We start from the raw sequence: 15,287 nt of genomic DNA, 5'->3' as shown, positions 1-15,287 counted from the left end.
CAATATATAAAATCAACAGTGTACTATGCATCAGCAACAAACAGAAACAGTAATTTTTTAAAATCTCCCTTTTACAGTATCAACCAAAGCTCTAAGAACCTATGAATAAATCATAAATCCACTAAAAGAGTAATAAGACTTTTAAGGGAAAATTATAAGATTCTATGCCTGGCCGTTTTTTCTCAGTGGTTAGAGCAGTGGTTCTCAACCTTCCTAATGCCGCAACCCTTTAATACAGTTCCTCATGTTGTGGTGACCCCCAACCATAAAATTATTTTCGTTGCTACTTCATAACTGTTATTTTGCTACTGTTATGAATCGTAATGTAAATATCTGATATGCAGGATGTATTTTCATTGTTACAAATTGAACATAATTAAAGCATTGTGATTAATCACAAAAACAATATGTAATTATATATGTGTTTTCCGATGGTCTTAGGCGACCCCTGTGAAAGGGTCGTTGGACCCCCAAAGGGGTCGCGACCCACAGGTTGAGAACCGCTGGGTTAGAGCATTGGCCCATGAACTGAAGGCTATCAGATACCTTGGGTGCAGGCCCAATCCCTGACCCTGGTCGTATGGAGACGCCAGTCAATGTGTCTCTCTCATATCAATGTTTCTCTTTCTCTCTCCCCCCTTTCCCTCCCCTCAACTCTCTATAAAAAAAAAAAAATCAATGGAAAAAAATATACTTGGGTGAGATTTAAAAACAAAAAAGATTCTAAAAGATAGTTACTCCCAGCCAGTGTGGCTCAGTGGTTGAGCCTCAACCTATGAACCAAGAGGTCATGGTTTGTTTCCTGGTCAGAGCACATGCCTGGGTTGCAGGCTAGATCCCCAGGAGGGTGCGTGCAGGAGGCAGCCAATCAATGATTCTCATCATTGATGTTTCAATCTCTCTCTCTCCCTCTCCCTTCTCTGAAATGAATAAAAATCTATTTTAAAAAGAAAACTTTAAAAAAAGATATTTACCTAATCTTTAACAAGAAGATATGATTTAACACCCATTGGATTAGCAAACATTAGAGAGTCTGACATGTTGTGAGGATATGGAGCATCAAGGATATGGTGGCAATTACCATCTAGTTCAGTGGAAAATGTAAATACCCTATCATGTAGGGATCCACTCCTAGTTCTATACAGCCTGCCAACAAGACAGAATATTTGAATTTAGAACCAAAGGGAAAATCCTTAGCACATGTGATAATCCTCTGAGAAAAAGCCTCAGTGAACAATTATGGAAGTAAAGTGCATTTCAAAGAAAATTTCAAAGATTGCCTGGGTCATTAATTTTATGACTGTCTTTTTAGTTTAAGTTTTTATTACAAAATCCTATAGGGAACATCTCCAATCAAACGTGGCTTGGATGGCCTAAAAAATCCACAGCATCTCTAATAGAGAGCGAGTTGGGAGAGAAAGCAAGTACATGTGATTAGTTGTGTATAGTACACTGTGGATTCCTAGTATATCCATCTGTCCTTGTAGACACTAGTCAGGTTAATGTGGTTTCTTTTTATAATTTGATCATTTAAATAGATGTTTCACCAAAAGTTTTTATATTTTTTTACAGTTTACTGAAAGTTAGTCAATTATATTCTTCACTTATAAATAAGATTTGATAGAGAATCAATTAAAAAGAGCATAAGAAGAGGAAAGGAAAGTAAGATAAATGTCACAATAGGAAATGCAGCTTTTATTGCCTGTTACATTTCCAAGCACTTATGTGTGGTTTGGTGCAGGACATCTTGATATCTTCAACTACAAAAGTGGGCATGGTCCCATCCACTTGACCGCACAAATTCATTTACAGCAATTAAAGGTCTTTGTACCCAATATCATTTTTAAGGCTACAGTGAATTTGCTTTAAGTGAACTTGTTTGAATATGGTGGAGCAAATTAAGTGCCCCTTCAGCAAAGTGAATAGAGTTACTCTTCAGATTGAAGAGTTAGCATATGATAATTCATTAACACATTTCTAGAATTGGGTTTTGTTGGTTAAAAAATATATACATATATATGTACATACAAACATACCAATATATATACATACAAGGAATGTGTTGTAATACTTATATAAAACACTTTTGAATTTGTATGCTCAGGTATTTTTCATTCTATTTCTATGTGTAAATATACTAATGAACATATATGGATGGATAACTTCTTTTGGGCCTGTTATTGAATGTGATATTTATCTGTTTAATTTATTCTTTTCGATCAAGCACGCAAATCATCAGAAGCCTCTGGTAGGAAACCACCTTTTACAGAATAATTCTGTTACTTTGTTTGCTATATGTTTGGTTTTTATGAGGAATGTTGTGACAACTAGAATGTTTTATATTTAGTTTACTGAAAATATTTGTATTGTAGCATGCGTGTGGGAGGGTATTCTTAGAAATAACAAATACAGAACTCTGAAGAGGTGGGTGTTTGAAGTAGGGGTACAGAAAACAAACGATTTCACTTTGCAGAGGGTTTGGAAGGGATTGTACTGTTCTCTGTTGATAGAACTTGGTATTTTTTATAGGTAATTTATCTCAGTTTCCATCCTGTTCTGTGCTTTCTGATAAGTAAAGGATGAAATAATTTAATTATAAAGTGATTAGAGAGCCCACGAATTATAATCTGTTCAGTAAAAATTTTAAACTATGATTACAAAAAACATACTATTAAGAAATAGAATTGCTTTAATACCTAACACTTGCTCTTTCCGTAATAGAAAAATTTACAGGAATAGCCCCCTCCTTTATTCAATACATACTGGTAGGTAGTCATCAAGGTGTAAAATATTCAGGTCTCTACTCCCCAGTTATCCCTCCTTATTCTGGTTCCCTTATTCCTTAGCAAGTGATCTTGCCTCCTGTTTCCCAGAACAAATAGAGCCTAGCGACTATGAATAACTCCGTTTACTCCAGTTCCTTCCCACACATTGACAAGCATCACCATGGCAAACAGTTACCTCCATGATTGGACACCTGCTTGCCTACACACTTCACCTCCCACTGCTGCTGTAGCCTGACACCCTGGGCTGCACCTATTACAAGTCGGTTGCCATTTACTGGATAAACCATGCTTCTTCCTCCAAGCCTTTTATACAAGAGCATCCCAGCCTGGAATGTCTTCTCCGTCAACTCAGATGCCAAAGAAACTGTCCTTCAAGATTTAGCACAAATGCTGTGTCCTCTATTTTGCCTTTCCTTTACTACCCAGGAATTTCCTCTTTCAAGTTTGCATATAGAATCTTATAATTTTCTTAGTTGTCCTTGTCACATTCCAGTATAATGGTTCTATCTCCCCATCAGCTTCTCATCTCCTTAAATCGTGGAGATGCATTTATTCTTTGTAGTGTTCCCAGAGTCTAGCTCAGTTTCTGGCACCACTAACCAGTGCTCAATACATGTTGCTGAAAAGATTGTTAAACCAGCACCAAGGAAGTAAAATGCCTGAATGATACTAATGCCTTTCAGGAGGGAGTTAAAGTGTTAAATTTCAGAGTATCTTTCTTCAGTAAAGTTTTGAATAAATAACAAAAGTCCAGAGATGGTATTGCAATAGTTACAGGATATGTATTTTGATAAATGTTACTTAACATCATTAGCATCATTACCATGAGGAGTTAAAGGTTTTGCTAGTAGTTAGAATGGTATTGATTTGGGTACTAAACAGTAATTATTGATTTTACTCCTCTACCATTTATTTTGAAAATGTCCTATCTGAATGTATTCAGCCAAATAATTGAGTTTCTACATTATTGTTTTATTTCTGTATAATAATATTCTGGGAAAATGTGTATAGATGATTTCATGCTACTATGTTGTTTTTATGTGTGTCATTTAATCATTGTTTAATTTATTTTTTTTTGGATACAAGCTTGCTCCTCTCCAGAAGTATCTGGTAGGCAACTAAATACTTTTAATAATAATAATAAAGTTACCTTTAGAGCTTTTTACATGTTTGTTTACAAGTTGTTATGCTCCTCATAAAGTTATATTTTTATAAAGCATATTGAGTTAATAAAACATTTCAGTTAATGTAGGAAATGGTTTATTTAGCTTTATGTTGTTTTATCTATAGAAATTATTTATATTGCAGTTTTTTAGTGGTATTTTAGAAACAACAAATATAGCACTGTGAAGCAGTGGGAGTTGACAGTGTAGCAGAATACAGATTAATACATACCACTTAAATTAGATAACTTAGGTTATGAATACTTTTTGAAAGAATATACAGTTATAAGTTATAAATTTTGAGTAAAAAACAGCTGGCATTTAATTGGGTATTTAATCCTAGAAAGTTTATATTCTATTTTGTTCTGTTTTCTGTTTGTGTGCCTTCTATTTTTCTGACATCCATTATACAATTTAAATAATGCTGTGCTTTTATTATAAAGAGGTGTAAAAGGTGCAGGTGGCATTTATCTTATTACAAAGAGACTGGAGAACTCAACATCTGGCGTGGTTGTAATCTGAATAGTAATTTTTAAACTCTTCTTACAAAACATGAATGATCATCTCTTCTAAGCATTGAAGAATGGCATACTATAACTAGCAACATGCTCTTTTTATATAAGCAGTAATGTAGTTTATTTAGCACAGAACCCCAAAACACCTAATAAATTTACTAAGCGTAATTAATAAAGCACTCTTATTCATTGTATAAGAATATACATGAATGTCATGTATCTGAATATCATGCAATAAAGATATGCAGTACTTGAATTTTTAATAAATTTCCTAATGTTTAAAATGAACTTTGTAATCTAATTTTTATACTGTGTCCTATGTGTAAACATATTCAGAGATGTTTTGAGGGTGATCAGAATGGAGCGTGTTCATGTTCTTGTGGGAATGCATAAAAACTGCCACTTTGTTTCTAGTTGCTTCATCTCGCGAATGTGGGAAACATTCCTACACACCAACCCTGAGTGACAGAAAGATTCCTTTGGTAGGCAGATTTCTTCAGAATGCAATGTGATAGACTCTTGAAATAACACAAACTGGGGAGAAAATACATTTATTTGGAAAATAAATATAATTGAAATGTACACTTCTGAGAAGAAATTAAGTTAATATGTGGAGAGTAGTCCTTCTTATGTTTGTAGTACAGACCTAGTTTGCTACATTATCCATCAGTACGGGACAAAATATATTTGCAGAAAGATCCTTCCTCGCGATATTTTCTCCCTAATCATTGTTCGATGCTTTGTAGATAGGTACCCATGATCGTGTAGCTGAGAAGTATTAGAGCCAACATCCTCATTCAGATGCACCAAGCTCCAAAGCTGGTTGTCTGATTCAGGATATCACAGTGGTTTAAATGGTAAAATGTAGGCATAGATTATATATTAGAAACAAGAAACTCAAAACATTGAGAACGTTTATGCTTTATAGGGAACTCTGCTGTGGGGTTTGAATTTGGCTGTCTCTTCCACCATTTAATCTATTAATTAGCTGTCACTACCTTATATCAGTGGATATAAATTTTAAAACTAACCAGAGAAAAGCATTTAGAAATTTAAATTCACCACTGTCTAAAAAGAATAAAATTCAAGCCAATACATGTGGTTCTCGACTGCCTAGTGTGTTTGCGTTGTTCATAATCCCATAATCCGGCATGTTGTGAAATACTTTATGTTTGGTGTCTGTATTTATAAGATGTGTAGTTTGGTTTACTGATATTTTTACCAAGAGTTAACTATGTTCATCTTTGTGGGTAAATAATGCACATGTAAACTAGAGATTTCATGTGTTTATATATATACTTATGTGACCAGCAGTGCTTCAGGAACCGAGTTTTCCTCATGGAACTCTTTACTGACTTTATAGTTAGTGCTTATCCTTTACTCTAAAAGGGAATCTATTTATTGAAATAATTCCCCAAATTTAATATCTTTGATTCATACCCATTCCTGATGACTTTAAGACTTTTATGAAAACTATTATTTACTTTCGGGAGTGCTACTTAACAGTAAAGTAGGAATATGTCAAAGAATTTCCTGAATATTCTCTTAGTGAATAAAATGAAGTAGCAGCAGAAGTTTTTCCTCTAGCTCATTCACCGAGCAGGGAGAAGGAAATTTTCTTTCAATTTACCACCTTTGGCCAATACTGCTTTGCTTTTCCTTTGACCAGTTAGGTTTCCTTAACTCCAGATCCACTTAGCAGTAAGTGACGGGAGAAGCTGGAACAGGATGCGAGGGATTGTTTTTTTCTTACTCTGATTCTCTTCCTTGTCTTCCAATTATCTACACTCAGGCAGGCATCTAGAGAGTTTGTACTGAAACTTGATGTGCAAGTTCTATAAATAGAAGATAACTAAAAATATTTTTCAAGGAAATAATCAGTTATATTTTGGGGAATCACAAGTTGTTTCTTACAAGCTACAGTTGCATTTAGCAATAAATTATGTTCTTTCTTTATTTTATAGCTGTCATTGCCAAGTCAGTGCCATGTGCAGATATGTCTGCTCCATCCGCGCCCTCCACCCCCCAAATCTTACTTATAAAACCAGGTGTAACTAGTACATTAACTTTTAGAATTAGGTTGACTCCAACCATCCTAAACTCAAAGAAAATGTAATTTCCCACCCCCAAACCTATCCCCGCCTTGGTGGGGGGGAAATTAGATCAATTTGCATAATTACATTCAGTTTGTTTGATTCATTATTTTGGTGGGTGAGATTTTCATACAATGAGAAAATTCTAATTTTAAAAATTATTTTTCTCAAACTTTCTAAAGTAGGTATTTTGAAAGTGTTTTAACAGCAAAACACAAATGACAGTTTATATAAACTAGTAAAATAATGTCTGCTTTTGGTACCTGTCATCCCATTTTGAAATCTCAAAAGGTTTAGAATGCCAGTAGCCTTTTTGGTTAGTAGCAGCGTTTTGGGAAAAGTGCTACACTGGGGATAAGGGGCAATAATAGTGTGTACCTTAAAGTGCCTTATTTTAATACTACTTCATTATTGGCTTATCTTATTCAAGAAGTTGTGAGCCTCTCAATTCTGCCTTTTCATTATCATCACCATCACCCACCACTATCATCAGCAGCACTGTAGTGTATCTGAAATAAATGCCAGCGTGCCACTCTGTTCAGTTTGCATAGCCTTTTACTATTTGAACATTATTTAAATACTTTTTTTCTGCTATTTTCTTCTTTATCTATAGATTCATGTATCAGAGAAATATTGGAAGCTTTCTGAACAAAAGACTAAAATAATTTTTTCTTGTATAGTCAGGTTTTGCTTGCATACGTAACTAGGAACAAGAATGCATATTGTGTATGCCACTTTACCTCTCTGGAATTTTTTCCTATTATTTCTTTTTAAACACATGAAGTTGCTTGTAAACAGAAATCATTGCTAGTAACTTTGTGGAAAGATAATGAAAATGAGGAATCTTTTTAAATGATTTGTCATATACCAAATCTAAAACTTCAAACCACAGCTCTATAAAATAATGTGGCTATTAATCACTATATAAGCATCTGGTTTTGAATTGCCCTGCTTCATGTACATTTGAAATTAGTCGTTCAGACATTTAGTTTTTCTCCAAAGTTAGAAAGAGATTTTTAAGCTCTTTGGGTTTTTTTGGTTGTTTGTGGTGGTTTGTTCTGTTTTGTTTTAAGTCTTTGTGGGTATTCTTTTAGTGTTAGTCTGTGGTAGAGAAAAAACAAATCTAATAACATAAATTCCAATACCTGAAAATAGCCCTTTGTCAAAATCGATTACATTTGAAACTCCACAAATCAACAAGTTTCAATTCTCCAGATGTTTTCAGTTCTGATGTATAAAGGCCTTTAAACTATCACTGCTGGTTTATTTACTAGTATTTTGTTCTAGATTGTCCCAACCTTTTCACATTACTTCTGGGTATGTCTTCAGGAACAGGATTTTTATTATTAGATTTGAAATTATCAAAGTGATCTCCATATAGCAAGATATTAGAGATTTTTAGAAATTTGAGAAAATGTTTCTTATTTAGAGAAACAGAATAGCTCTCTAGTATATCATGTTGTAAATACATGTTTTATGGTGACCATAGTTGACGTGTGTGTTTTTAAAGCACGGATATTTATATATAATATGGAAATTATTACAAGACAAATTTTTTAAAATATTTTTTTTCTATTTTTTTAGTGAAAGAGTTTCTAGCCAAAGCCAAAGAAGACTTTTTAAAAAAATGGGAAAATCCTGCTCAGGTAAGGAATATTTCAATTTTTCTATGATTTAAAAATTCTCTATTAAGTAAAATCATGATTCTTGCCTAAATAATTTACTGCTTCCAGAAATCTTAATTTTCACGTAGCATTAATAAATGTAAGGTTAATGTGGGAATTTTTGTCATAATATTGTTTTGATTTATTAATAATTTTATGTATACTTAAATTGGAGAAGGAACTAATTTTCAGTATAATACCTGATTATAAATTTTGATACTAATTTTAAGCTACTACAAAATCTTGATATTTTTGAATATAGTAATTTTGATTTATGCCTATGCTACCATATTTATTATTTTTATTAAGTACAAAAATAGGGACCCTATTGTAAAGTTTCAAATTCTTAATCCCAAACATTTGGCTATTGATAACATACCAAACACAGGGATTCTTTCATAAACATTTCGATGGAGTAAATTTTATACAATTTAAGTACTTTAGATTTTAACTGAGATCTAAAACTATATAAAAAGTCATCTATACTTGTCAAAAAAATCTCTCTTGAAGGTATGAAATAAGTAATGAACTTTAATAGTAGATTAAATTTTGAAAACCTTTATCCTAGCACAAAAAAATATTTTCAAGTTTTTCACTAAAAAATATTTAATAGTAAATAAATGTTATATTTTATGAAGATGCCATCATTATCAAGATTTAGAGCATGACCTATAATTTAAAACATAATCCCTCTGGTGAAAGTTAGACATTATCTAACATGAAACATTAAGGAGGTGAAGAAAATGGCATTTTTATATAAAAAGCAATGACTAACAAAAAAAGATGTTCTGTGGTCTATTAATGAAGTCTATTTTCATTGTTTAGTTGGGAGCTAATATTAAACATTTCAATCCATCTATGTTGGTAAAACAAAACATTAAATATCTATAATAATAAAAATATAACATGCTAATTAGACCGGATAGCCGAACGACCTTCCAAAATACCTTCCGGACAAAGCCGGGGCTGTGAGGGCCGAGGCAAGCTGCTGCAGCTGCGAGGGCCAAGCCCCTTGCACGAATTTCATGCATTAGTCCTCTAGTTAATCCATAAATTTAAGTAATTCAGTCAGAATAAGAAGGACTTATTCTTTGCATTGACATAGAATCTCATGGCAATTTCAAATCATTGTAAATTTGAAATGAAAATATGGTTTTCAATGGAGACGAAATCCAGCTACAGTGGATTTAGTTGCTTATACAAGAATCCTATTTCATCTCAACTTTCTCAAGCTCAACACTGTACAGGCTGGAAATAATTTTTCTAAGATTTTCATGGAGATCTTTGTAATGAAAACCTATTAAAAAATGGGTCAGCAATTACTACTTATTGCTATTTAGCACATAATTTGTTCCTAGCAATTTTCATTTTGTTGTGACAGCAACAAATTCAATAGATTGATGCTTCCAATTCTTTGCTTCTATGCTATAGTCAAAGCCAAACAAAGATGTTTGCTTGTAACAAAGCATCCATTCAAGGAGAAAAAGAGGCTGATTATTGTTCTGGGACTCTGACTCTTGGTTATCTTTGTGGGCATGAGGAACTCTTCTTTCCTATTGTTGCTGTTTTAGGTAATCCTGGGTCGTTATAACATCAGAGAGAAAGCTATTGGAATCTCTCACGCTGTTATTCCCTAGTTCTGTAAGCTCCGGTAAAGATAGAAATGAAGTTATAATGGTGCTTTCTTTAGAGGTAACTCTAGTGAGAGGACTCTGATCCCTCAGCTTATCTAGTCATTGCAGTTATTTGCAAGTGCACCAAGACTGTGGCTCTCATGATTGTCTTGGTCAGTGTACCTCTGGTCAGTTTGTAATTATTAAAATACGAAACTAATTTGTTAGAAGTCCAATACTAATAATATATATTGGAATATAGCCTTTAATATTTCAGCTGAAGCTCTTATTTCCTCCCATTACTATTATGCTTTGTTTTGCAATACAATTCTCAAATATTAAATCGTTTTTTATTCAAAGGAAAAAATAGAACCAATAACTTGGAATTTCAGTAGCCTTTCATATTATTTTTAAATGGATGGTTAATAAATTAAATTATCTATTTTGATTATCACTAAATCTATTGCCATCGTATTCTTACAAGAATTTCTAAATTTAAAGCTTATTTTATTTTTTATGCATATGTAGAATAATGCCGGGCTGGAGGATTTTGAAAGGAAAAAAACCCTTGGAACAGGTTCCTTTGGAAGAGTCATGTTGGTGAAACACAAAGCCACTGAGCAGTATTATGCCATGAAGATCTTAGATAAGCAGAAGGTTAGTGTTTGCGTTGTCATTTACTTAACGGGTAAACTTCAGTTTTATCAGCTACATTATTAAATAGATGCAATATAACGACTTAAATATTAGCACCTTCAAAGAATCTTATTGTTGCATTTAGTTGTCATTCTTATTATTATGACTGTATGATACCGTAGTTATAGTTTTAGTATATAGGGGAACATTATTTCAATAACTATTTATACATAATAGGTATGTGTATGTTTACTAACAAAATATTGAATTTAACATGTAAAGAACAGGCTTCTCTACTGTATTCTGCCTTGTGGAAAAATACAGGAATAAATTATTTGATCCTTAGATTGAGGTAACAGAAATTTAGTGATTTTATTTTATGACATTTTAATTGACAGTAGAAGCCCTCTTGTTTAAGATGATTGAGTTTGCTTAATTAAAAATGTCAATTAAAGCAGTAACAACTTGAAAACCTACATACTATTAAAAATCAAATCATTACACTTGAAACTAATATCATGTTATGTCAATTGTATCTTAGTTAAAAATTAAAAGTAATTTTTAAGTGTTTATCACGTATTGGTATATATAAATAATCAGGATATCTGAATTCTTCATGCTTTAAATATTACGCTTCTATTTTCTTAGTAATCACATTTTGGCTTACTGGAATATATAGATAAGAAAATTTTCTAGTAGCTTCATTTTAAAAAAGTAAAAAGCAATAGTTGAAATTAATGTTAATAATAGATTCTGTTTAGTGCAATGTATCCATGACATTATCACTGCAATATTGTAATTAATATAAAAATTACTGAGATATTTGAGGCATACCAGTCTTCAATTTCTGGTGTATATTTTACATTTACAATACATCTCCATTCAGGTTACCACATTTCCAGTGTTAAAAACCACATGTGACTAGTGGCTACCATTTTGGACAGCACAGCGCTGGACTGGTCTGTGGTTCTGATCCAATCTCTGCTTTAAAACAAAAAACAAAGCTAACCTCTAACATGAAAGGAGTAAAGGCTTATTGAGTCTCTCTCTAAAATTAAATACACCCCCCCCCACACACACACACACGCAGGATTGTGCATCTTTGTCTACTGCCTTTTCACATAATTTTTCTAACCATGCTTTTTGAAAAAAATAGTTTAATCACTCTATCCCTAACTCACTTCCTATTAATTCTGTAACTCACAATGATTTAGCTGCCTCCTTGTTTCTCTCTTACCTCGTGCTACTCCACTAAAATGTCTCTGCCACAGGTCACCAATTCAGTGTCTGAATCACCAAGTCCAGCGGACTCTTTTTGCTTGTCTTATGTGACAACAACCGTGTTGACCACTCCCTTGAAACTGTCTTGACCTTGGATTTCTGGATCCCCATTCTCTTCTAATTATGCTCCTGCCTCTTTTTTTTTTTTAATGTGCCTTTTTCTGTTTATTTTTTTCCTTCTGTCTACCAGGGATCCCCATTCTCTTCTAATTATGCTCCTGCCTCTTTGACCTCCTTTTTTTTTTAATGTGCCTTTTTCTGTTTATTTTTTTTCCTTCTGTCTACCAATCTTTGGATGATTCCTTCTCTGTGTCGTGTTCTGTACACTCGCCCAGTGCACCCTCATCCAAGCTTCAGCTCATCCTTGGGCCCTGTGCTCTAATTTGTATAATTTGAACACGGAGCTCTTAGAGAGCAGCTAGTGCTTCCCCTAACTTTCTAGATGACGTAATTGGGTCTCAGAGAGGGCACGTGATTTGTATGCTTGTGTTGGTAGCACAACAACAACAAAATGCTTCGAATTTGTATTTTTATTAAATCTGTCATTAAAATGTTATTATCTGTATAGCCCCTAATATTTTATGTTACCTTCCTTAAGGAATTAACAAGATGTGCTTTAGCCATAAAGTATTAAAAGGATTACAAAACGTATTTTTACACTGTAAAACATTTTTTAAGACAGTGACTTGTTAAGTGAGTTACTGAGAAGGCTACCTTGTGAATAAATCATGGTGAGAGAGTATTTCCCGGAAGAATAGCTGCCATTTTAAGTCATTTCTCTGCAGCAGCGATTTTCAACCGGTGTGCATGCCGCAAGTATTTTTAAAACGTGCAGTGCCTGACTCTTTAGTCAGGGGCACTGACCTCTTTTCCCTTAGATTGTCAAATAAAATAATGACCACAGCCAACACAACAATAGCTGTCCAGTGTGAATGATTCAGAATTATACATTTTTTGTCAAATCGGCAAAAAATATTCTTTAGTGTGCCACAGAATTTTAGTAATTAGTTTATGTGTGCCATGAGAGGTTGAAAACCGTTGCTCTATGGCATTGTTCTGGATCTATTCAGACTTAGGACAAAGACTTTATATTCTGATTTTTTTTCAAGTTTATTTACTTTAATTTTCTAAAACTAAGTAACAAAATAATAACCTTTTTTGTTCATAAAGTCTCAGGTCTTTCAATTAATTCTTTTTGGTTTCTCCTGTCTTAGGGTATATGAGGTGAGGGGAATAAATCAGCACAGAAATTAACCAGTTAACTGCCACTCATCCTAAATGGAAACCATCCCCATTTCTTCCATATGCGCTGGAATAGTTACGAATTTAAGTTACCATACTTTTCTTTGCAAACCCAGAGATGTCACTAACAAGTCTGATTTTAAAATTGGGCGACCAGAGTTTATACGTGAGGTTTGCGGCTATAGACGCACGTGGCGTGTGGGGAAGGTCCACCGCTTACGTCTATAGAAGCTTATGGCGTACAGTGGGTTAAGGAACTCCCATTTCTTTATTCCGTATTATGTGTCAAGCATTACAAGTCACTTTACATTTATTATATCAGTGAATCTTCACAACACTGTGTGACATTCATCTCCCCTTTAAGCCAAGAACCTGTTTAAGTAATCTTTTCAAAGTCAGACAGCTAGTGAGAGGAACCAAGAAGTTGACCTGGGTTTGTCTGATTTCTGTTCTTACACTCCACGTTAATTTTTCCTTTCAAAGGCATTTGTTTACCCTGAAATCTTTTCTGCCACCACCGACTTGGTCCCTCACTAATAGTACCTGGACTTTCACAATAACATCTTAATTTCCACAGTATCAGTTTTCACCTTCTACTAATTGACCTTCTTCATTGTCAACAAATATTTCTTATCGTATCATATCATCTCACTCAGAAGGCTTCCTAATGTTTATTGCATGAAGTCAGAACTCAGCAGCCTCCTTTCAAAGCCTTCATAATTGTCTCCCTAACTCCACTCCACTCTTACTTCACACTATTCTCCCACTTGTCCTCTATAGTCTAGTTCTCTGATGGAAACTGGACCCACAGGAAGTATATGGTGCTATGCTGGGTCGGGTAAGGGAGTATGTGATGATATATGTATGACCTATCTTCCTTATTAAAAACTCCTCAAGCGCTTGGCTAAAAAAAAAAAATCGCTGACAATCATTTTTTAATGCTTTTAAATATATGTATTTAAACCACTAGAAATATTAGGAAGTAAACATGATATATGAATATTGAAATAAAACATGGATAAAACCCCTAGGGGTACTTGTTAATTTTTCTCTGCCTTTTAGGGATACTTCATTACCAAAGTTTGAGAGGTACTGTCCTAAGCTCTAGCCCAATGAGCTAGCACTCAGACTGACTTATCTTTGTATATTTTCCCCTTTGAACACTATACATAACTCTCACTTGGCAGTTGTTCTGTATTGTTATTCACGTATTCATGCATCATACTTCCAGAATGATTTTATGCAGCATGAAGGCAAACACTCTCTCGTCTTTGTGTCTATTTAATTGTTATGCCCCATATATGCATAGTTGACTTAGGACTGTAATTCAGAAAGCCTCTCTGTTGCAAATTTTATTACCTATTTCATAAGGTAACACATTGTCTGTGCCTAACTAAAAAACCTGCTATATCATAATATGCAAAAGTAAACACTGTAGTACACTCAGGCAATGGAGTATTATTCAGCGCTAAAAAGAAATGAACTATCAAGCCATGAAAAGACATGGAGGAAACTGAAATGCATATAACTTAGTGAAAGGAGCCAATCTGAAAGGCTACATACTGTATGATTCCAACTATATGACTTTCTGGAGACAATGAAAAGATCAGTGGTTGCCAAGGGTTAGTGGGGAGGGAAGGATGAGTAGATGGCATACAGAGGGTTTTTAGGGCAGTGAAACTACTCTGTTTGATATTATAATGGTGGATACCTGTCACTATACATTTGTCCAAATCCATAGATGTAGAATATCAAGGGTGAACCCTAATGTAAACTACTATGCATCAATGTAGGTTCACTGAGTGTAATAGGTTTACCATTCTGGTGGGGAATGTTGATCATGGGAGGCTATGCATGTGTGGAGGAAGGAGGTATATGGGAAGTCTCTGTACCCTCTACTCAGTTCTACTGTGAACCTGAAACTGCAAAAGAAAAATGGTATATTAAAAAATAGTAAGCACAAAGCAATACTACTTATCCAGGTAGTGTTAAATAGTTTATCGTGATAAGAATGGACTGATTGGTTCTGTAACTAGTTAGAATGTTGACAGTGGTGATCCAACCACTTCATGTTACAGATTTTAAAAAAACCTGATATTCTAAGAATTAAAGTAACATTTCCAAAGTCACAAAACTGGTTGAATAGAAAACCTAGATTAGACAGAAATCTTCTGGCTCTTAGTTAATTATTTTTATACTATAATTGTATATACTAATTACTGGTTCATAGCTTTAATTGCCTTTCTTTTTTTAAATTTCTTTATTGATTAAGTTATTACATATGTGTCCTTATC

The 15,287-nt window shown here is 33.8% G+C and overlaps 1 protein-coding gene across 1 annotated transcript in view; it reads left to right on the top strand.

Annotated features, from left to right (window-relative positions):
* Positions 1 to 15,287, top strand: part of PRKACB (protein kinase, cAMP-dependent, catalytic, beta) — a 54,280-nt gene that overhangs the window by 7,196 nt on the left and 31,797 nt on the right. Inside the window, 4 exon segments of the mRNA XM_005865699.2 lie at positions 2,225 to 2,248; positions 3,873 to 3,896; positions 8,142 to 8,203; positions 10,363 to 10,491. Coding sequence (XP_005865761.1) covers positions 2,225 to 2,248; positions 3,873 to 3,896; positions 8,142 to 8,203; positions 10,363 to 10,491 — 239 coding nt within the window.

This window comes from Myotis brandtii, unplaced genomic scaffold (genome assembly GCF_000412655.1).
Source record: "Myotis brandtii unplaced genomic scaffold, ASM41265v1 scaffold21, whole genome shotgun sequence".
Lineage (NCBI taxonomy): Eukaryota > Metazoa > Chordata > Mammalia > Chiroptera > Vespertilionidae > Myotis > Myotis brandtii.
The sequence above is the reverse complement of the archived record's forward strand: the minus strand, read 5'-3'. Positions and strand labels throughout refer to the sequence as shown.